The sequence below is a fragment of the Stegostoma tigrinum genome, chromosome 21, assembly GCF_030684315.1.
Source record: "Stegostoma tigrinum isolate sSteTig4 chromosome 21, sSteTig4.hap1, whole genome shotgun sequence".
NCBI classification, from domain to species: domain Eukaryota; kingdom Metazoa; phylum Chordata; class Chondrichthyes; order Orectolobiformes; family Stegostomatidae; genus Stegostoma; species Stegostoma tigrinum.
In genome coordinates, this window is record NC_081374.1 from 4,917,059 (window position 1) to 4,941,851 (window position 24,793).

The window sequence follows — 24,793 nt, forward strand, 5'->3', positions numbered from 1 at the left end:
ATTCAAGTCTATACGCCAAGTGTTGGAAAGTGGGACTATTGTAGATTCAGAGAGTTTTCATTCAGTGCAGACTCAATGGGCCAAAAGGCCTCTTCTGTCTTGTATGATTCCAGAAATGTAAGTGTAGAAATACGGCAGGCCACCCTTTGATTATAACCATTCATCTCCTCAGTGCAGCTTTCTCACGCTGACTCCATACCTATCTTAGTGTGACCATTAGTGTAAATTTGCTTGAGTGGTGGGGTCTATTCAATTGGGATGAGGCTGAGAATTTTTGTGTTGAGTGTTCATTAGAACCTATCTTGCTTTTGATTACAGATATCAGCTTGCCAAAATCAGCAACAATATGCTACACAGCTGCACTGCTGAAAGCACGAGCTGTATCAGACAAGTAAGCACCTCATCCCTCCTTCCTGCTATAACCCCCTTAAGCCCTACATCATTGTAATGTACATGATGTCACTGCATCTGCAATTATGATTTCTTGTGCATCCTAGATATTATAATTTATCTGTTAATTCCTTTGCCTTTAGCTGCCTGTCTGTAACTTTTGGAATTTCTTATTTGTCTGCAGTTCAACCTCTCTCTCTCATCCTTTACGATGCTTCTTAAAATTACTTCTGTGACCGAACATTTGTCCTAACAACTCCTTAATGTGGCTCAGTTTCATACTGAGTTTCACAGTCGAGTTATGAAAACAGATAAGATGTTTGCCACCCAAAAGCTATGAGTATAACATTGCTACTGTTGGGACTTAAAACTTAAAGAATTAAGTAGCTGACCTTGTTTCGGGAAAAGTTCACGTGAAGACCTTTGTGGAAGCGAATGCCAACAAAATTGAAAAAGCATATGAGAACATGAAGTTTTGCTGAAGTTAACATTTGAGTTCTGTGTGCCCAGAATATTATTCTGGGATTTCTGGGATATCAGTCCAGTGACATACCACTGCATCACCCCCACACCCCTGAGGAAACTCAAAATATCCAAAGCACTTGACAACCAAGTAACTACTTTTGAACCGTAGCCATTCTTGTATTATAGGAGAAAAGTAATCAACGTATGCTCAGCAAGGTCCCACGAACAGCAACTAGTAATTGACTAGAGTGTCTACTTTCAGTGAGATTGGGTAAGAGGCCCAGGGCATTAACTGTCATGGTATCTTTTATACCCACTCAAGAGATTTAGCTGGTGCCTTGTTTTAATATTTTGTCCAACATCACTCTCTTATATTGCACTGTAGTGTCATGTTTGATTAAATGCTTGAATCTTTGGACTGGTATTTGAATCTACATCTGAGTGAGACGTGAATCCTACCACTCAAGTCACAGCTGATATACTTGATGACAGACGGAGATAACTGAGTGAAGTATATTATTAAACAGTTTGAGAGTTGTGCAGAATTTATTTTGTTTCGAAAAAGTAACTTGAACCTATATTGTGACTTGGCAGAGAAAAGTTTTTTTTCACCCAGAGACTGGTGAGCCTGTTAAATTCTCTGTCACGAACTGGTTGAAGCTAAAACATTCAAGAAAGCGTTAGATATGGTTTTTAGACTTAAAAGGATCAAAGGTCATGAGTAGAAAGCAGGAATGAATATTGAGTTGGATGATCAGCCATGATCATATTGAGTGGTGGAGCAGGCTTGAAGGGCCAAAATGCTTGCTGCTATCCCCTATGTGTTTTTCAGGATGCTCAAAGTCTGCCCAAGAGGTCCCCATATTCACCAGCACGCCTGGAACTAGATCATCTGTTTTCATTGTTGTGTGAGGGATAAGTATTGGCGAAGACACCAGGGACATTTCTCCTGATGTTTGAAATAATGCGGGAAAACCTTTTTGGTCCACCTTGGCCCTGTCCAAAAGCCAACATGTCCAACAGTGTGAAGAGCTGCCACTCATCCATGGGAGCATAGTTGGAGACTGTGGATGCTTTGCTTCCGTTGCACTCAGAAATTGCTCAGTTCAAAAGGAAAATGCAGGCAACTAAATGTAACTGAGCATCTGAAGGTTGAAACAAGGACTTGATCTCCAATCTCTACACTCAGGGATAATGGGAGACAATTTAAGGATACTCGGTGTATTTGCAGCTAGTGCTGCGGTGCATCTGTAAGGCTGAGTTTTGCTTGGGTAGTACATTTTTTGACACAGTGACCCCCTACTCTTTCCCCTCCTCTTTATGCCACTATGTGGGCCTCTGATTTCTGCATGAAGAACTCAATGTGTTGGCATGCTGATTGGCATGCACTGGACCTCTGAAAAGCTGCATAACCATTGATCGACCTGCAGCTTCAGGCAGGAACAAAGCGAGGTCGGTCGGTAATCAGGAAAGCCTTAGAATTCATCTTACCTGAGAACAGTTTTTCTCCAATAGAAAACAGTAAGAGTAATGGTTCTTGCAGTCAGTGCTTCATTGCACAGGAAGGAGCAGAAGGAGAAGTGAAGATAGTAGAACACTCAATGAGGAGTTCAGACAGGCATTTCTGATGCCGTGGAAGTGAGTCCATGGGGCCAGGGCCACAGCCACAGATTTCACTGGCTACTGATAATGGCATACGATTGGAAGTTGTGATTCACACTGGTACTTAACAGCCTGGGTAGAAAGAGGCAGGAGATCTGCCACAAGAATTTAGGGAACTCGGTAGCAGATTGAAAAATAGGACCTTTAAAGGACCTCTGGATTGATGGATGAGGAGTAGGTGGATCAAGTGGATAAATGTTGCTAAAGAATTGGTGAAGGAGTAAGAGCTTTACCTCCCTGGATCGCTGGGTCCATTTTGGGAAAAGGTGGAATCAAGGCACAAGGGAGCTTGGCAAGGTTGAATGATATTTTAGTACATGTAGCCTTGTAAGTAAAGCAGATGAGCTGAGGGTGTTGATTAATGCATGGGGATATGACTGTATATCAACCATGGAGGCATCGTTAAGGAAGGCGGAGGAATTGCAGCTCAGTACTGCAGGGTATCAAATCTTTAGGCGCAATGGGAAGGGATGTCAAAAAGGAGATGATGTTGCAGCATTGGTCAAGGAGTTAATTACCGCATGAAAGATGGATGATATCTTGGAAGGCTTCTCAATTAAGCTCATCTGAATAGAACTTAAAGAAAGGGGGAAGTAACATTGTTGGGACACTACACTGCTACACTGTCAGAAACAGACAGAATATTAACTGCGATAGACCAAGTGCCATTGGCTCAGAGGGAGGATAATTCTTAAGACATTTCCAGGAGACCTTCTTAAATTAGCACATAGGAAGCTGTACAAGAGATGGGGCAGTGCTGGACCTAATGTTCGGGAACAGAATTGGGCAAGTAGCAAAGATGTTACTGAGAGAACATTTCAGTCATTGAAACTATGTTATGGTATGGGTTATTTGTCATCATGAATAAGAACATACCAGAACTAAAGGTTCTGCATCATTCTGATTGTAAACTATCCCAAAGCATTCTTTCTAATAACTTTTTACTGAGGTTAGACTGACTAGACTCTAATTTCCTGGCCTGCATTTCGATGTTAGCAGCCCTCTAGTCCTCTGACACACTACCTGTGGGTAGACAGGATTTTGAAACTTACTGCCATTGCCCTGATACCTGCTCCTTTGCCCCTCTCTCAACAGCCTGACATCTCAATCAGGCTTATAGATTTATCCACTTTTAAGATCGCTAAACCTTCAATTACTACTTTTCTCTTAATGTTAACTTATTCTAATATTTCATGGTTCTTCACTCTGAAGCATTCAGAGCCATAGAGATACTCAGCACAGAAACAGACCCTTCAGTCCAACTCATCCATGCCGACCAGACATCCTAAATTAGTCTAGGCCCATTTACCGGCATTTGGCCCATATCCCTCTAAACCCTTCTTATTCATATACCATCCAGATGCCTTTTAAATGAGGTAATTCTACCAGCCTCCTCCACCTTCTCTGAAAGCTCATGCCATATATGCACCACCCTTTGTGTGGAAAACGTTGCCCCTTAGGTCCCTTTTAAATCTTTTCTCCCTCACCTTAAACCTGTGCCCTCTCTAGTTTTTGACTCCCCCACCTGAGACAAAGACCTTGTCTATCTACTGTCATCATATTATAAACCTCTATAAGATCATTCCTCAGTCTCAGATGGTCCAGTGAAAGTAGGCCCAGCCTATTGAGTCTCTCCCTAGAGCTCAAACCCTCCACCCCTGGTAACATCCTTGTAAATCTTTTCTGAACCCTTTCAAGGTATTTGAAGGTATTTTGAATAATTTTACTATGAAATACGTAGGTGATTCATGATATTAAAATTTTGTTCATTTTACTGACAGTTCAAAATCTCTGGCCCGAAATGATGACTTTCTGTGCTGTAAATATTCAATGATTCTAAGGCTGCTTGCCTTTGTGCCTCCTACCTGCTCCTTTGTCACCTACCCTGGCCTCCAGCAGCTTGCCTGCTGTCCGTATCCATTCTTGAAGTATATTTCTCCATTGCCCCCACTTGCAACCTCCTCTTTTGCACCCTCCACACCTGCAGCCTCCCCCTTTATCCCTCAAAACCTCCTTGCAGTCATTCCCTTCCTCCCTCACACCCTCTTGCAGCCCCCTCCCTGCTCTGTCCTGGCTGACATCATCAAAAAGCTAGAAGAATAAAAAGGAGGGCGTAAACCATGTTTTGCATGGTTTAATGCTACGCATAAGTCAAAAGTGGCACAATCTCTAAACAAACAGAAGAAGCGCTGCAGGCAATTCACTAACAATGGTATAGATTTACGGATATGTGTTACAGATAATAGCATGCAATATCAGTCTGAGTTGACCTCTGTGGCAAATTTATGAAGGCAGCTCTCATATTTGATTTGTACTTCCTTGACGTTGGAAGAAAAGGGAATTCTGATCCAAGGATTCAAAAGGATTTGTGCAGAAAAAAAATTCTTCCAGTGAAATCAAGAGTCAAGAGAACATAATAAAATTAGACCAATTCATGAGTACAATCAGGATGCATTTTTTCAATTGGGAAAGGAAATGTTCCTTCTCCTACTCCCCTGCAGATAAAACTGTGGACGTTGGATTGCAGCAGTGATTGTTGGGTGGTTGAGGGCAAAGAGGAAATAGTTGGAGCTTTCAAAACTTACTTGTTTACAAAACTTACTTGGGCTTACTTGTTTAGTTGGGATTTTGAAGACCTATGGGGGCAAGGGACTGTATGGCTCCTACCTCCATCTGCCATTTGAATTCATGTTGACTGATCCAATCTTTTAAAACCTTTCTCAACACGTCATGTATTGTAATGAGTGTCTCTGCTTTCATACAAATTATACAGTTTGTGTCATCTGACAGGGATATTGGAAGAATTAACACACAAATATAAAGTAGTGAAACGATTTGAGAGTTTCAGAATGCATGTGTTGTCTGTGCAGTGTAAGTGGCTTGGAGCCAGTTCAAGGCTGTTGCACGTTCCTGGCCTTCAGATGCTGGTTATAAATAACTGAAGCTCACTTTCACAGTTTCTGACCTCAGCTGAATGCCCTAGATAGTTTGGAGTATCTTAAGCTACCTATATTTTCCATATTGTTATAATACTGTTAATGATGATACAGACAATCAGGTAGTGACAACAGTAATTTGCATTTCTGCGGCACCCTTAATTCAAAAAGACTTCGTTCATACACTGTGCGGCCACTGGCCAGTCCAACATTTATTGCGCATACCTAATTGCCATTGAGAAATACTGCTGCTGTCTTTATTATGTACGTGCATGTAAAATATTGTTAAGGATGGAGTTCCAGGATTTTTACCTTGCAAACCTTTGAAGAAATGGCGATATAGTTCCTGTAGTGACTGTTCCCATCTGTATTGCCGCCTCAGCTGTGTACTTTGCATGTGATGCTTTGAATACTTGATGAGTAATCTAGTGTAATGGAAAGAGTAAAAACTAAAGAATAGTAAGGAACATGAACTAATAGATGGTCATCTACTAGATTTGTGAAAGACAAAGTCATGCTTTGTAACAGCAAGTTGCCAGCTATAAGATTGAAAGAATGTTGAAAGGCACTTCAACATTCTATTGGGTTCAATTCTATTAGTTAACATCTACACAGCCCTAGTTGAATTATTGCTGTGTACTTTGATTCCAGGCATCTATTATCTTTTACGGGACTTGTCCAGATTCCACAATTTTTACATTTTACCCAAAAGCCAGTAACCATGCATTTAATGTGAGATGACTGAAATTGTGATCAAAATGATGATTCATGCTTTAAAGGGAAAGAGAGAACTTGTCTTTTATTGCTTCATGCGATGTGGGTGTCCCTGTTTTGCCAACATTTTTTGCCCATCTCTAGCTGCTCTTGAGAATTTGATGGTGAGCTGCCATCTTGAACCACTGCAGTTCATGGGATATAGGTAGACCACAATGCTTTTTGGCAGGTAGTTGCAGGAATTGACCTAGCTGTGGTGAACAAATTGTGATTTGTTCCCAAGCCAAGGTGGTGTATGATTTCGAGGGGAACTCGCATGTAATCACATTTCCTTGCAGCTGCTGTCTTTGGCCTTCTGGCTGGTGGAGGTCATTGGTTTAGAAAGTGCTACTGAAATTGCCTTGAGGATTTCATCATTCTTCTGACATATGCTTTGTAGTTGGTGGATAACTTTGAGCCAGTTAAAAGGTGTTCTTAACTCCTAGCCTCTGATTCCTTCTTGTTATATTTGTATGGCTAGTCACGTTCTGCTTCTGATTAATGCAGACCCTCAAGATGTCAGTCACTATGTTTTTGAGAATGGCAATGCCATTTAATGTTAAGGGGTAAAAGTCAGTTTTTCTCTTTTTGGAGAAGGTCATTTGTCCACATTTGTATAGGAAGACTATTACTTGCTCCCTATCAGTTCAAACCTGAATGTTGTCCAGGTTTTCCTACATTTGGACATATGCTGTTTCAGTATCTGAAGATTGCTGAATGTTGCTGAACACAGTGCAGTTATCAGCAAGCATCCCCACTTCTGACCTTTATAACGATGGGCAGGCCGTTGAAGCAGCTGAAGATGTTGAGACCTCAGACTCTCCGCTGAGGAACTGTTGTGGTTGATATGCCTGGACTGAGATGATTGCAAAGCATTCACTGTCCCTGAATGGGTGATAGGGTGAATTAGAACTGAAGGAAATACCACCAAGCCTGTGGTATTGGTATGTGCTGCTGTGATAATCAGTGGCTGTAGTGACTTGGTCACCACTGAAAACAACATCCTACAGCAATATTTGATAACTATCTTGCATGTGGCATTTAAGGTAGAATCTGTCATATATGTATTTATTTTTTCAGGCATTGGCTCAAAAGTGCCAAATAAATCTATCCCATCTCAAATAAATTTATTGCATTATCCTCAGAGTAACTATGGTGATTGATGACTACTCTTCCACTAGTCTCAACCACGTCCTAAGAACAATTAAAATAAAATTACTGGAGGTGACATTTTTCAGCACTGTTAACAAATTTCTGTGAGAGAGATTTTATGAAGGTCAAGAAAACTCAACAGAACATGGAACATCAAAAGTGTTTGAGTGACGCAGTGCAAGGCTGGGATTTGTGAACGCTGAGACGAAACTGTTATGTCAATTCTACATCAGCAAGAACAGCTACTTGTTAATGAACGTTCTGTTCCTTGTGTTATCTTCTGCTTCCTCTGTTTCAAGGTTATCTTCTAGTTTTAATATAAGATTCTTCCTCTTGTTGCAATGAGATGTTGCGCATTTAGATTCTAACTTAGTGACTTGAGGCGTTGATTGTAGGTTTAGTCTTGTCTGCACATCTGTTGAAGACATACATAGATTTGCATTGAGTTTTATATGGCGAAAACAGGCCATTTGGCCCCACAGGTTCATGCTTTTGTTTATGCTACACTTGAGCCTCTTTCCACTATACATCTAATTCTACAGCGATACTTCTATTACTTTCTACCTCGTGTTGACCTTGCGTTCCCTTAAATTCATTTCTACTATTCACCTTAACATCCAAGTGGCATCATGTTCACATTCTTCCTCTGTGGTTGAAATTTCTCCTAAATTCTATTGGGTTTATAATGGCTATCTTATATTTATGGATTTTGGTGTTGTGAAAAGTTATTTCAGACTTAAAGCGTTAACTGTGTCTGTTTCCGCAGATGCTGCCACACCTGCTGAGTATTCATAATGCTTTATTTATGGCCTGTAGTTTTAATGGCAACCACCTCCTTCATAGCTTCAAAGACATCTGTAGGTTCACTCCTCTGCCTCTTCTTTTCTGCAGAAAAGAGCCCCAGCCTGTTCAGTCTTGCACAGGTTAAGGAGAGTGAGATATTTATTTGTGACGGCTGCACTTTGATTTGTACACCCTTGGTCACCATCTGGAGGAGTGGGTTTTCCGTTAAAGTTCTTATTTGTTTTTGCCTGAATGTAGGTTCTCCCCAGAAGCAGCCTCTCGGCGAGGGCTCAGTACAGCAGAAATGAATGCTGTGGAAGCAATACACAGGGCAGTAGAATTCAATCCACATGTGCCAAAGGTAAGAGTCTCAGACATATTTGGTTCAAATTTAAATTATTTCATTTTATAGCACCCTCCCATCCAGAGCATTGTTGGTTCAAGATCACTTCCAGTGATGAGTGCAGTACCATAGAGTACCATTTGTGTAGCTGAGACGTTAAACTATAGCTCTGTCTGCCCATTGAGGTTGGCTAAAAAAGATCCTGTGGTACAGCTCAGAAAAGAACAGAACGGTTATTAATCCTTCAGCGTGGAGATGATTACACATCACTAGGTGTATTAGATTGCCTCCTGCTGCTGCCTTAATCACCGATGCTGGGAAAAACTGGACTAAAAGTCAAACAAAGCAACCTGTCACTTTCACAGTGTCTGTGCTCCTGTCCTGATAAATTGGCTTGAATGAAATGTGGATTGATCAAATAATTTGGATTAAACAATATACATAAAATAACATAACAAGGAGGGATGTGATGCGAAGAAATGTTACTGTCAGAAACGCACCTGTGTGACAATTTTACATTTTCCATTGGACAGACCCAAGTTTCAATCCCATTTTATGCAGATACTTGAATTGAGCTATCCTTTTTGTGTGGTGTATGTTGGTTCATACACAAATTGTCAGAGTGGAGCACAGTAGTGCCAAATGGAATAGGGAGGAACAGTCCTCCTTACCCTATTCTACTGAAGGACGGCCCAGAAATGGGAGTTAATATTGGAGAGATACAAAGTCAGCAAGTAGAATTGATATAAAATTAAACAAACAAAGAATGCAGGTGGAAATTCAAGGCAAGAAGAGAAATTGCTAGAGAAACTCGGGTGGGCTGGCAGGATCCGTGGAAAGAAAGTACAGTTAATATTTTGAGTCAGGTGCCTCCTCTTCAGTAAAATTGACAGTTGACTCTGAATGTGTGTATCCTGCTGTAATGTCGAGTAAATGCTTCAGTGCACTGGCTCCCTGGGTTCCTTTCAATTCTCGTTGCTCATGTTTATCAGATTCCCATGTAGGTTGGATCATTTTGATCCATGTAGCTACTTCGTTACCTGGGAGATAAACTGTTTGAGTTACAATCAGTACAAAATACAACTGCGTCAATACACATGTCATTGAGATAATTCTGTGGAAAGATTTTATGAATGAAATGAAAAGTGATAGTACTATCATCGTTTGTCTCATAACATCCTTCTGTACTGCAATACTTTTATATTCACATTTAAAAACCAACTGTTTGTGTCAGTGGGTTCACACAGAGTAGAAGTAGCCTAAAATTTCCCCAGAGAAGCATAGCAAAGGTACTAAACGTTAAGGAAACGGTATTTCTATTTTCCCAAGTGATATATTAGTTTGACAGCTTAAGAACAAGTTTATATATGTAGTTTACACAAATGGTCTCCGTGTGAAGTGCTTGACACGTGGAGCCGTTCAGTCTGTCCTTTTTGGAGTTTAGAAGGATAAGTGGGAATCTCATTGCAACTTAGATTACTTAGAGGCCTAGATAGAGTGGACTTGGGGAAGATGTTTCCACTAGTAGGACCAATGAGACAGCCTCAACAAGAAGGGCCGACCCTTTAATACTGAGATGAGGAAGAATTTCTTCAGCCGGGGAAGATGAATCTGTGGACCTCCTTGTCGTAGCAGGCTATGGATGTCAAGTAACTGAGCATATTTAAGACAGAGGTAGATAGATTCTTTATTGGTAAGAAGATCAAAGATTACAGGGAGAAGGCAGGACAACATGGTTGAGAAACCTGTCAGTCATAATCCAATGGTGAAGCAGACTGGATGGGCCGAATTCTGTAAATTCGCTCCTAAATCTTGCGGTCCTCTACTATAAACAATATCACATATTACTGTAGAGATATGGCAATACCCAGTGAGAGCTTACCGAATTACTTGCAGGGTCTGTCCCAGTTATCCCCTTTTCTGTAAAACCCACTTCACCCGAGATCCACACTTGCTGATTTCCCATACATCCTGGCCACCGTTATTCTGTTAACATCACTGATACAGACTATCTGATTGTTATCACATTGCTGATTGTGGGATTTTACTGTGTGGAAATTGGCTGTCGCATTTTCTATATTACAACAAAGCTTACACTTCAAAATGGGTCATAGAATGCTTTAAGTTGAAAGGTGCTGAGGTTGGAAGCACTTTTAGAAATGCAAATCTCTTTCTATACAAGATAATAAAGTGTGAAGCTGGATGAACACAGCAGGCCAAGCAGCATCTCAGGAGCGCAAAAGCTGACGTTTCGGGCCAGCTCTCTGATGAAGGATCTAGGCCTGAAACGTCAGCTTTTGTGCTCCTGAGGTGCTGCTTGGCCTGCTGTGTTCGTCCAGCTTCACACTTTATTATCTTGGATTCTCCAGCATCTGCAGTTCCCATTATCTCTTTCTATACAAGATGAGCTTTCTTAAATTCATTTTTTGACTGACAAGTTTTTATTACTTCACTGTGTGTAAACATGAATACTCACAATAACATTTTTGTCAGTGTTCACAATATCTTATTCCACATTTTCAAAATATTGGTATAACTCTGACCTCTGTATTTCAACTAAACTGACAGTTATGGTCACGGTTTGTTTTCCAAACAATTTGGCTTTATCTTCTTTCTCTGTTCCCTTTGGGTTTTACTACACAATAATGAACAAATGAAATTTCATAATTACTTGAAAAATCCACAAAATGCAGACCAAATTATTAGCCCATACGGTGCTAATCCCTTTGACAGACCCTGTTGAAAGTGATTTAAATTGCTGCTGTTTTGCGTTGCAAAGCTGATTCACTTTGAAGATTAATCAGCGCGAGTGTTTCGACAATAACGTATGAGTGTGTGGTGTGTACCCAAGGAAACTGGATAAACTGACACCCCGAGGACTATTTCTGACAATGGTGCATGCAGGCAACTTGCTTCATTTTCAATCATGCTTTTGCATAGTTTAAAACGTGATGCCTTGGGGAAAGAACAGGGTGTTTTTTTTAACTGAGGCTCCCACCTCTGATGGGAACAATACGTCCTGTAAGGGAGGACTAAAATGAAGAATCAAACAATTGTTAACCAAAATTGACATCTGCTAAATTCAAACTAGAATTTCAATCTTTTTAATTTTAGGAAGACTAGGTTCAAACTGAAATGATACTTTGAACTGAAACAGTTGTCCATATTTTGTGGACACCGAGGCAAAATTGAGACAGAAAACTAATTCCTAATTTTCAGTCATGCTCCAGTTTATCTGTTTTCTGGCTTTTATAAGCATCCTCGAGTTGAGAAAGAAAATATTTAATATAATTTTGACAAATTCTCCATAATTAAAATGAAAGTGAAACATGAAACTTTTAACAGGTATGGAATTCTCTGTTAGAGCAGCTCCTCTTCCTCATATAAAAGCAAAATAGTACAGATGGTGAAAATTTGAAACACCGAGTCCTGGAGAAACTCCAGTGGGGCTGGCCGATTCTGTGGCTCTGTTTCTGTCTCCACAATTGCAGTCAGACCTGCTGAGTTTTTCCAGCATTCTATGTTTGTTCCCCCTCTTCTACTCCTTTTTAATCATTTTCAAGAAGTCTTTAGTCATCCCTCCCAACACCACTTTGAATAAGTGTCCATCTTTGTAAGAATATACCTCTGTGAAGCACAATGATTTTTTTAAAATATATTCCCAGCGCTGCATGGATACATTTTTGTATCGTGCACTGTGACAGCCAAGATACAAAATTAACTAAGCTAAGGAAACAAAGTAGTGGAGAAAATTCTGTAGACCAAACGAAAGTGTTGTATCTGGTTTTAGGGTATTAACCACTGGCAGCTTGTGGTTGGGGTAGTTTGTTGTTACTAACTGATTCTTAACAAGAAGAGGACCTTAGTTTGTTTGTTTGCATGATAGCAGGTGGGGACAAGTTACATCATAGAGCTAATCATTGTTACTATGGTCTTCATTCCAATAGATCATAAGATTAGCACTCATCTCCAGTAATATTTGTGTGACATCAAGTTGAGTGGAACTTAATGCAACATTGACCCCGTCAGAACCATTACTTTATGTAACAGAAAGTATACTGTAGGTTCCCCAAAGGATGACATTTCAAAATATATTAACCATTTCACAAAACTGGGAATTGTATTGAACAATTAGGATAATAAAAGATTTCATGAGGACATAAAGACAGGTGAAATTGATAACAGAATTTTGCACAATGACAATGCGTTGCTGCATTGAAATTTTGGGGAAAAAGTTAAAAAGAGTCAGTGGAGAAAAGCGCAGATAAATGACTTTGATAGATTCCTACATTCGCACCACAACCAGGTCAGGAAATCCAACGCTCAAATACTGCCCCATTCCCTGATTGTTGCAAGCTGTGCCTACAACAGATTTTTCGAAGTTAAAGGTATTTGTTCATCTGTTAAGTAATTGTAGAAAGCATGTTTAGACCACTTGTATGACTGAACATGAAACAACTTGTAGCTTTATCGATTGCTTGCTCTGTTGTCCAGTTCACTTGTGGTTTGAATATAGTGTCACATGGGAATCCATATGCTTTTGTTCTTCATTGTAATTCAAAAACGAAGCATTGCAAACTGAATGAGTTGAAACTGGAAAGCTGATAAACAATTAATGGAACAGTTATGAACCATTTATCAAGTGTGCCATTTGTGACATTGACTTTTGAATGCACATAATCCAATGTCAGTGTTAGGAGTAGGAATTTGGATGATTGTCATTAAAAGAACATTGGTAGACATCTTCACTGTCCTTGGAAACTGGATGAAAGACAGCATCTTGTATCTTGTCCATTTTTGCTGTTCTCCACACTTATTGGGCGATATCTCTTGTTGTGTTCCAAAAGTCCTGTTACGCACTGACAGCATTATGGATTGATTCCCCTTTATATTCAGATTTCTTACTCCCCCATATCAGCAAGTGTCTCGGGTTGCCCTAGTCTAACTGTTAGCACCTTTTGTACTAGCCCCCAAGGATTATCATAAACAATTGCTAACAGCCTTCTTTAGTCATTTCAAATTCAAGAAAAAAGAGAGAACTTCGGACTTTGTCATCCGACAAGTGCCGCGTACAACGTCATTAGTTGGCTTGAGTCTTGATGTTCCATGTGGGCTTTTTTTTTAATCCCTTATAACTGGCACAAGCTGCAGAGTGCCATTGGCATTAGAGGCAGTAGTTCATGGGGACCCTCCCTTTGCTATTTTAGCTGAACCTGACTACCTCAGGTGTGCTACCAGCTTCTATGTAGAGAGAGAGGCTCAAAGAAGAAAATTGGTGAAACAATGAAGGAAAGAAAGTTGTCTTGTTCAAGAACGTTTGGAACCAAGGATGCACTTGTTGAATTGGTCTGTTCTGGAAACGTTCAGTGATCCCATTACCAGAGGCTATCACTGGGTCCATTATGACTGTTTCACCTCCCTGGCCATTGCTTACAAGGTTAGTGATGCAGTTCTCCATCTGTCTCTTTATGGTTATGAAGTTCTTGATGAATTTTAGTGACTCGATGGATATAGCTCCACAGTCAGCCTCAGAAATTGTCTATTTGGAAACTTGATTCGATTCATGTTCGAGGTATCGGATACTGTAGCTCACTATTTCAGTCACGTTTTCTTCATAATAGTAGTACAGTCGACTTTCTGTCTGGGATGTAATTTTGCCTCCTGTGGACAGTTGGTGAAAGATAGCTAAATGGGGAGGTTGGAAAATATATGTTGACAATACTACTTTTCTGTAGAATGAATCTAATCATTGAGATTCAAAATCACCTAGATGGTACACCTTCAGTTGAGTCCTCAGGGCGTTTTTTTCTCTGATAGAATTCATAACGAATGACAATTGTGTGGAATAGCCTCGATGGCCCAGGAGGTCTTTATCTGTCATTACTACTGTGGTTGTAATGTTATTTACACAAACACACTAGATATTCATTTGTGAATATTTCATTGAACCTCGGGTGTTTGGCACCCATTTGTGGCTCAGAAGGAAACACAATTTGAGGATCTGAAAAATAGTTCTTCAGATGAGGGCTGCCAGCTTAAGCTGCTGTAGAGTGATCAAATGGAGTGAATTGATCTACCACTTTATAGAGCAGTTTAGAGTTAACCACCTCACTGTAACACTGAGTCTTTCATAGGCCTTGACAAGGTCAGCAGGGCAAGTTTCCTTGTTTGAAAGGGCATTGGTCAACCTGTTTTATGGTAACCAGCCTACGTCATGCTCGCTTAATGATTACCACTTCTCTGTATGTTCAACCAAACTTTTATTTACCCCTTTTAATATCAGCTTCTTTAGACCATTATTAAACTTAGTCTGAATATGCCTCTGACAGTCATTTGGGTAATTATCTTGATTTAGAAGTGCTTTGTGAATGTAAGTTATGATGTGTAATTTAGTCCTTAACATTCCCTTAAATTTGGTGTAGTTGGGAGTCAAGTTGCCAAATATTGTGACACTTACCTTCTGATATCCGAATACTGTCCCTTTCCTGCTAAGGTTCTGGGAAGCAACGAGCTGGTATCCCTGGATGATAGACCTGTTGTCTTTGGGTATGGAGGGACATTCTGAGCAGTATCTTGGTTACGAGCTATTTTGATTGTAAAATTTCCACGTTATTCCTGACACACAACTCTTGCTGGAACACGGGAGGCAGTCTTCCTTTTCAAAGATAAAACAAAAGAACTGAGGATACTGTAAATCAGGAACAAAAACAGAAGTTGCCGGAAAACCTCAGCAAAACTGGCAACATCTGTGAAGAAAAATTCGAAGGGTCACCGGACCCGAAACGTTAACTCTGATTTTTTTTTTCTTCACAGCTGCTGCCAGACCTGCTGAACTTTTACAATCTTTTATTTTTATTCTTTCATGGGATATGAATATTGTTGGCAAGGCCAGGGTTTGTTACTTGCCTTTAATTGCCCTTGGGAAGGTGATGGTGAAGCAGCCTCTTGAGCTGCAGCTGTTCATCTAGTGAATGTATACTCTGAGTCACAGAACAAAGAAACAGACCCTTTGGCCCATATCACCTAAGCTTCCCAAACTCCACTAGTCCCATTTGCTGGTGTTTGGCCCATATCCCTCCAAACATTGCTTATTCATATTCTTATCCAAATGCCTTTTAAATGTTGTAACTGCCCTTGCATCTGCCACCTTCTTTGGCAGTTCATTCTACATACAAACTACTATCTGTGTGGAAAATGTTGCCTGTCAGGTCTCTTTAAAATATTTGTCTTCTCACTTTAAAATTATGCCTTCCAGTTTTGAACTCCCCTACCTTAGGGAAAAGACCTTTGCTACTCACTTTGTCTATGCCCCTCATGATAAAGCTCTATAAGATTACGCCTTATCGTCTTCCACTCCAGGGAAAATGGCCTCAGCCTATTCAGCCTCTCCTTCTAACTCAAACTGTCCACTCCCAGTAACTTCCTTGTAAATGTTTTCTGAAGTCTTTCCAATCTAATGATTCCTATAACAAGGTGACCAGAACTACACACAGTACTCCTGAAGAGGCCTCACCAACATCCTGTACAACTGCAATATGACATCCCAACTCCTATCTCCATGGTTGGAGAAAACAAGCATGCTGGACACCACGTTTACCACCCTGTCTTGTGATGCAGTTTTCAAGAAACTCTGTACCTGAACCCCTCGGTATCTCTGTTTAACAACGTTCCCCAGAGTTCTACCATTAACTGTGCAAGTCCTGCCCTTGTTTATTTTACCAAAATACAACACCTGGAAATGAAATGCATTCATCTAAATTAAACTCTCCCTGCCACTCCTCTGCCCATTGGCCCAGTTCGTTCAGATCCCTTCGTAATCTTAACCTTTGTGACTGTCTGCTTTACCATGAAGTTTAGTGGCATCCGCAAACTTACTAGCCATGCTTTCTATATTCTCATTCAAATTGTTCATATAAACAACAAGCTGAATGTGCTGAAGTGACAAAACTCATTTGGAATCAAAGGTCTGATGCATATCTGCCTGATTTCCTCTCTTAGTTGCCCCTTGTGAAACTAGCAGACTTGGACCTGTATCTCACATTTGATCAGCATTTGAAATATAGACAGCCTTGAAAGATGTTTTTAAAAGATAGGCGAAGTATTGATTTGATCAAGCATCTTCAGCACAATAAATGAGGTTCGTAACATTGGGCCATGTTGCTACAATGTGGGAATAAGATTTTGAGTAGTCCTCAACTTTTGAAGATGAAGAACTCTCCTCTCAACGTCTTACCTTCCATGCGGCATGGTGGCTCTCAGGTTAAACCCACTACCAGTCATGTCTCGCTGATGACCCCTGCAGTCTGGTAAGACCATGGCAAGTTTACTTTCACATTTTACAAGAAGATCAATCTAATTTGCGAATTAACTTGATGTAGTATTTAACCACGCATTTTTGTTTGTTACATAAATTGCAGTATTATCTAGTATGGAAATGCTGTGAAGTAAAACTATTGTATTGTTTCAAGGTTTCCAAGTTCCTCTCTGATATCACTCCGCTGCCTGTAGGTTTGTAATCCAGGTCACGCCTCCCTTCTCATCCATTCTAGATTATTGCTTTCTCCTGTAATCATTCCAATGTACGTGTTGAAGGATGGTCTTGCAGCAATTACAGCTCAGCTATCAGGAATTTCTTCACTAAGCCCTTATTCTTTTACACCTGTCCCACTCTTCAGAATATTTCTTAAAACTTAACAAGGCTTCCCCTTACTTCACCTTTTTTTAACCCAAGAACATTACAATCAATTGTATCCTTACCATTGTCCACATTGAGATCGGCTCACTCCAATTTAGAGAGAAAGTTGGAGGACTTCCTGATCTGTATGGTTCATTTACTGGCCTTAGTCTTAGGAGTCTTGAAATGACAGCTAGTTGGAAGTTGTTAATTTTTTTTGTATCAGCCTTACGTGCGATTGTGTCAGAAAGTTGTAGCTTCCAGCTGCCCTCCTGAGACTTCAGTCCACGCGGAGGATGTTAGAGATGCCATCATTTGGATGCAACAACTTTACAAGATCCCCCTTCTCCTTTCTGCTAGACATAATGACTCTATGCCACAATTAGAGGAACACTGGAGGACTCGTCCTTGTTAACGTCGCTTTGTGCATACGGCCTGGTGTGTAATTCACGTAACTGCTGTTTGTGGGAGTTTTTAATCTGTATCATTTGATGTCAGCTGTTACTGTTCACTGCTGTTACTGTCTATTGCTGTTACTACACAGAATAAAATTTGTCTATAACCATTTTGTTCAAGTTAAAACTCAGTTCTGAGGCTCTAAGCTGATTCCTAGGAATGTACAGTGCCAGTGGGAAGTCTTGCCATTAGCGATGTATTACAGAAAATTGTGGTTTTGCATCATATGGAAAGTGGTAGGTATGACTGAGCATTGCCCATAGGCAAGAGTCCCTCTTGAGAGCACAGTTCGATAATGTTGTACCTTTCAAGAACCATAGAATCTCTACAGCATGAAAGCAGACCATTCAGCCCAAGTCTACACTGACCCTCTGAAGAGCATCCCAGAGACATCCCACTATCCTATCCCTGTAACCACGCATTTCCCGTGGCTAATCCACCTAGGCTACATATCTGTGGATACTATGGGCAATTTAGCATGCCAGTCCATCTAACCAACACATCTTTGGCTCTTTCAATCTGCTGTCTTATATGGAAACGTTCTTGCATGCCTCATTATTTTTCGTCACTTGGAGCAACAGACCATTCAGCTACTTGGAGCCTGTTCCATCAAATTTTTATCGGAGCTGATTGGAATCTCAACTTCATTCACCTGGTACCTTCATACAACAGTACCTTAACACTTCTGCCTAACAAAATCAGTCAATTTCTGTTTTGAGTGTTTCTGACCCTTTGCTTCAGTAGCTTTTTAAGAGGCAGTTTTCCACTATCCTTTGAAGACACACCCTCACATCAGCCTTGGTACCCAGCTCTATTTTAAGTTTGAATCCTCCCATGTGGATGCTACCACCATAATTTCTCTCTGTCTCCCCTGTGGTGGTCTTGTGGTGCAGTTGATAGTACCTGTGCCTCTGAACCCGAAGCTTCAACTTGAAGCCTCACTGTGTCGGAATGTTTGGCCAGTGAAGGGACATTCTTGACACAGCTGAGCAGTTTGATTATTGTAACTTCTTCTGAAGGTAACAGGAGGAGAACCTGGTCAGCCAGAACCATGTGGTAGCTGAAGCACTACCTCCACTATTAAAGGACTCCTAATGCAGGTTGTCACTCAAGGCTTTATTCTATAGCAAATGCTTTGAGGGACTGCCAAGACGAAGATCTATCCTCTTTCAGTTTTAAACATGTCAATTCAATTACCCTTTAACTTTCAACTTCAGGGCAGTAAAGTCTAATCTGAATAATTGAGGGAGTCAGAACAGTTGGCTGGATGGCTGGTTTGCAATGCAAAGTGATATTACCAGCGTGAGTTCATTTCCTACACTGGGTAAGGTTACCATGAAGGAGTCCCTTTCTCAAATTCTTGCCATGGTGACCCTCAGGATAAAAATCCACCAGTCGTGTCCCTGTGATGAGAGCATTAGACTATGGTCCGACAGACCGATGGCCCAGCAGGTCCACAGCAATTTCATTAAAACAGCCAGTTACAATGCATAGATTACGTGTGCGCATAAAACAAAATAAAGCAGAAAATAATTTTCCTCATGGAACGTCGTCTAAATGTGTGCAAAATTTTTTCCCATGAGCAGCATTGGTAAAAATTTGTTCACGGTCCAGCAGATGTCAGTCTTGAGCTGTTCAAGTGGATTAAAACTAAGGTATTAACTAGACTGATGTATCATTTAGTACTTGAACCTTCACAGTATCAGTGGGGAAAGTCGTCAAGATTTATGAAAGCTTTTAACCATTGCAACACATTCTGAAACTTTTTCCTACTTTTAGAGGAAAAAAAGCCTTTTAATTGCCAGTATGTGTGGGACTATTTTTCAAAAGGTTTGTTCAGACAGAACTTTGCAGGGGCCAGTTTCAGGGCATCCAGCATACAGAGGCCATGGGGTCAGGGTAGTTTTTTATATGTTTTCCATACAAAGATTTTTATCGAAATGAGTAAAAATTCCATGTATTTTTTAGGTTGTGCAGTGTTTTACAGGGTACATTTTCGAGGCATGCTGGAAAGCCTATTGCTCCTAATACCACAGCTTGCTGAGACCAGCTTTGAGATGGCTAAACAAAGTAGATCGGGGACTGTCCACAATTTGAAAGAGTTATCTTTAATATCATTAAAAATATTGTAATGTAGTCAAATCCAATTGGAGTTCGCTATTTGGAAGGTATGGATGTAGGACCAAAGAAGCTTTGTAGCTCAGAATTCAGCTCAGCTTTACCACCACATCAACAGAATGGGATTCACCTTTACTTTATGAATTTGGGATGTCCTCAATGTACAAAAGGAGGGGAATGTGAACTCTCTATGAACTTCCCATTACAACTTCAACCTGTTTTCCATAAAATTGCATCTGCATGTTAGGAATCCATTCCTAAAATGGAATTTATAGAAATGATAATTATTCATAGCAGTATTATTGGCATTGTGTATAAAGTGCTCAAGATATACATTCCTTCGGGAAATTAAGTATACAATAATGGGATACATGGAAATGATTGCTCCTGCATAATCTATTCAAGCCGTTTTGATGTTGTCGTGAACGGCCACTTGATTCCCCCTCCCCTGGATTATTCCTCGAACGTCGCCCTCACAACTTTTGTTGTTTAATTGTGTTGTTTTAATTTTACATTCTTTTTTCTTGGCGACAGTGGCTCATTAGACTGGACGCCAGCTGTCAGTGCACGGAACGGCCTCACAATCTTAATGTTGGCATTGGTTCAAGAAAGCGTCTCGCTCAGACTGCAGTGAAGGAAAGATATACTGGTGTAGTGTGCGATATTTTTCTGTAGCATGGATGCGATACTTTGCTACAATTGTAATTGCATATAACACTCTACTGATGTTATATTCAGAATAAATGCCTCTACTATTTAAAAGGTGGAAGTCTGATTGTGGAAGCCTAGCTGAGCAATCCAGAAACTGACCTGTCAGTGTTTCATATGTGTGATTCCATGCATCCCCATTGAAAATCAACTATGTAAAGATGGAGGAAATGGCCTCATCTGCATATATTAAGTATTTTAAATTGAGGCAATTGGAATAAGTTCAACAGGCAAAGTTCATCTTACTGAGCAATGTTTTAACTGTGGTTGATAGCCTCTGCACTGCGAACTGTTGCACTCTTGTTACAGTACTTTTGATTTTTACTTTTCAGACCTTTTAATTAAGTAATTGAAATGTTTTTAAAAATTTCTCCTGATTATTGTAAGGGAGACTCCACGGTACCTTGTCCCATCCTATGATGTTGTGACTTGATATTTAATGCAGAGAAGGGTACAGACTTCTTGAGAGTGGATAGGACAGTCAGATTAGTTTTGGACTGAATAAGAGCTGGTATGATTGAGCCAAATGGCTTCACTCTGTTCTGAGAGCTTCTGGGCTTCTCTTTGGGAATGTTTTCTTCTGTCACTTGATGTATCTATGTCAATTCAACCACTATCTGCACTGGTAATCACAGATATACATTGTACGCAGTTTGTTTAACAGTCCTGTTCACCCCGGATATTCAATCCAAATGATTCAACCTGATAATGAATAAAAATCGAAAGGACTGCAGATGCTGTAAATCAGGAGCAAAAACAGAAGTTGCTGGAAAAGGTCAGCAGGTCTGGCAGCATCTGTGAAGAAAAGAAATCAGGGTTAATGTTTCAGATTTGGTGACCCTTCCTCACGTACCATCAGTTCTGAGGAAGGGTCATTGGACCCAAAGCATTAACACTGATTTTGTTTTTTTCTTTGCAGGTATTGCCAGACGTGCTAAGCTTTTCCAGCAAATTCTGGTAATGAATGAAGGATTTGAGTTCCCCACACATGAGGGTTGCTTCACTAGGGGGTGCTGAGTCATCACTTGTTTACATTCTGGGAGTGGACTTTGCAGCCAGTGAAGGATATCACAGAAGAACCTACTGCTAAGGAACGGTCAGCCTCAAACATTACTGTAATGTTTCCATACCTCCTTCCTCCTGTAACCAAAAAAAAATGGGAGAGGCAAAGTTCAGAGGAGACAGAACACTGAGAAGAAGGACGGCAGCCAGAATTCCAGTGGGTAAAACAGCACGAACCTGTCTCTCTGGAAACTGTTGTTGGTGAGTAACAAGTAGGTGTTGAGAAATTGTTTCAGAGTAGAAAGCATCAGAAGCTTCAAGTTACTAAGGATTAATGAAGTTAAAGGGATAAGACATGGCAGAGAGCTCCAAATCATAGTCTGCTTCTCTTGCTTAATGTGGGAAGCTGGGCATATTTGCAGTTCCTGGGACCTGCATGTGTGCAAGAAGTGTCTCTAGCTGCAGCTCCTGGAACCCCGAGTTTCAGAGTGGCGGGTGGGGACTCTGGAGCATTCACCAAGGCCAACTGTTGTGGATAACACCTATAGAGATGTGCTCACACCACAGACTGACACTCCACAGGAAGGGAATGAGTGACTGCCAGGCAGAGCAGGATGGTTAAGCAGGCAATGCAGGAATCTCCTGTGGCTATTCCCCTGCAAACAGATATACCATTTTGGATAGCAAGAACTGCAGAAGAGAACAAAGTGTGGAGCTGGAGGAGCACAGCAGTCCCGGCAGCATCAAAGGAATGAGAAAGCTGATGTTTTGGACTGGGTCCCTTCTGTTATCTGTAATTCCAACATCTGTAGTTCTTGCTAAATCAGTGATATATAACCTCACTGCGAAGCCTGAAGAAGGATCCAGACGTGAAATGTCAACTTTCCTGTTCCTCTGATGCTGCTTGGCCTGCTGTGTTCCTCCAGCTCCACTCTGTATTATACTAATGAGGGGAATTACCCTTCAGGGGATAACTACAGCAGCCAAATTCATGGCACCATGATTGGCTTTGCTGCAGAGAGAGGGAGAGATGGGCCTAGAAATGCTATAGTGATAGGAGATTCAATTGTAAGCAAAATAGACATTGCTGTGCCTTGCAAATGAGAGTCCAGAATGGTGTGTTGCCTCCCTGATGGTAGGGTCCTGGATGTCTTGGAGCAGTTGCAGGACATTTTGGATAGGGACGGGAGGCGGCCAGTGGTCATTCATGTTGGTACTAACACCATAGGTAAGAAAAGGGATGAGGTCTTAAAAGCAGAATATAAAGTACTAGGGAGAAAGTTGTAGGAGGAAGCATACATAAGGTCTAGGTGGATGGACTGACAAAGCCCTTGAAGTATATAAGGAAAGTAAGAAAGAACTTAAACAAAGAATTAGAAGGGCTCAAAAGGGTAATGTAATTTTGTTAGCAAACGGGATTGAGGAGAATCCCAAGGCTTTTTGTATTTATATATGAAAAGCAAGAGGGTAGCCAGGTAAAGGGGTAGCTCATTCAAAGACAGTGGAATGTATATGTGTGTGGAGCAAGAAGAGGTAGGTGAGGTCCTAAATGAATACTTTGAGTCGGCATTCACCAAAGAGAGAGAATTGGTGGAGGATGGTCTCGGTGAAGGGAGTGTTGAAATTCTGTGCCAAGTTGCTATTAAAAAGGTGTTGTATGTCTTAAAAAGTATGAAGGTAGATAAGTTCCTGAGTCCTGATGATATCTATCCCAAAATATTGAGGAAGGCAAAAGAACAAATTGCTGGAGCATTGACAGACATCGTTGTATTCTCTTTGGCCACAGGTAATAACCCCGAGGACTGGAGAATAGCTAATGTTGTCCCATTGTTTAAGAAGGGTAGCAGGAATAATCCTGGAAATTACAGGCCTGCGATCTCACATCAGTGGTAGGGAAATTATTGGAAAAGATTCTCAGGGACATGATCTATAAGTATTTAGAAGCAAATAGACTTATTAATGATAGACATCATGGTTTGTGCAGGAGAGATTTTTTGAGAAGGTGACAGGTGTTCGATGAAGGAAAAGTTGTTGTTGTCTATATGGACTTCAGTAATGCCTTTGACAAGGTCCCTCATGGCAGACTGGTACAAAAGGTGAAGTCACATGGTATTGGGTGAGCTGGCAAGATGCTGAGAGAACTGGCTTAGTCATAGGATGATGTGGAAGTGCCGGCATTGGACTGGGGTGTACCACGATACCAATTTATAGGCCAACAGGTTTATTTGAAGACACGTTTTATCAGTATCACTCCTCCTTCAAGTGTCCGTGACCTGCAAGACTCCAAATGCTTGTGTCTTCAAATAAACCTGTTGGACTATGACCTGGTGTTGTGTGATTAATGAACTCATTCATAAGAGACACAGGGTTGCGGTTGAAGGATGTCAGGGGTCACAGCAGGATATAGATCAGTTGGAGATTTAGGCTGAAAAATTGCAGATGGAGTTTCATCCGGACATATGTGAGGTAATGTATTTTGAATGGTCAAGTGCAAGTGGAAATTATACAATGAATGGTGGAGCCCTTAGGATTACTGATATGCAGAGGGACCTGGGTGTACAGGGCCACAGATTATTGTGCAGTGCAGGTAGAGAAGGTAGTAAAAAAGGCCTATAGTATGCTTGCATTCTTTGGAAGGGGCATTAGGTATAAGGATAGACAAGTTATAGTTCTAGTCAGTTCTAGTAACCATACTACCAGAAGGATGTGGACGTTTTGGAGATGGTACAGAAAACGTTTACCAGGATGTTGCCTGGTATGGTGGATTTTAGCTATGAAGGAAGGTTGGCTAGACTGGGTTTATTTTCACTGGAACATAGGAGGTTGAGGGGCAACCTGATAGAAATTTGAGATTATGAATGGAGTGGAAAGTATGAGGCATTTTCCCAGGGCAGAGGGATTAACTACTAGGGGACACAGCTTCAAAGTGCAAGGGGTGAAGTTCAAAAGAGATATGCAAGGCAGGTTTTTCACACCAAAGGGTGGTGAGTTCCTGGACCACACTGCCAGAGGAGGTGGTGGAAGCAGACATAGTAGCAGCATTCAAGGAGCACCTGGATGAATACATGAACAGGAAAGGATTAGAGGCATATGGATCCTGTAGCGACGCAATTTTCATCAGGAACGATAAAATATGTCAGCACCGGCTCGGAGGGCCGATGGGCCAGTTCCTGTGCTGCATTGTTCTTTGTTTACTTGTGGAAGACTCTGTAATCTGGAACTTGGGAATGTAGCCTAAGTATTGGGATCAGACCATTTAGAGATTTGGAACTCTCTTCTACAAATACTGTGATACTGAATCAGTTGTTAGTTTTAAATCTGACAGATTAATTTATGTTAAGCAATAGTGTT

At 40.8% G+C, this 24,793-nt stretch overlaps 1 protein-coding gene across 4 annotated transcripts in view; it reads left to right on the plus strand.

Annotated features, from left to right (window-relative positions):
* The window catches only part of LOC125462906 (suppressor of tumorigenicity 7 protein homolog), a 160,393-nt gene that overhangs the window by 90,478 nt on the left and 45,122 nt on the right, over positions 1 to 24,793 (plus strand). For all 4 annotated transcript variants that reach the window (XM_048553402.2, XM_048553407.2, XM_048553404.2 and 1 more), the window contains 2 exons: positions 319 to 391; positions 8,400 to 8,502. In XM_048553402.2, coding sequence (XP_048409359.1) covers positions 319 to 391; positions 8,400 to 8,502 — 176 coding nt within the window. The remainder of the gene's footprint in view (positions 1 to 318; positions 392 to 8,399; positions 8,503 to 24,793) is intronic.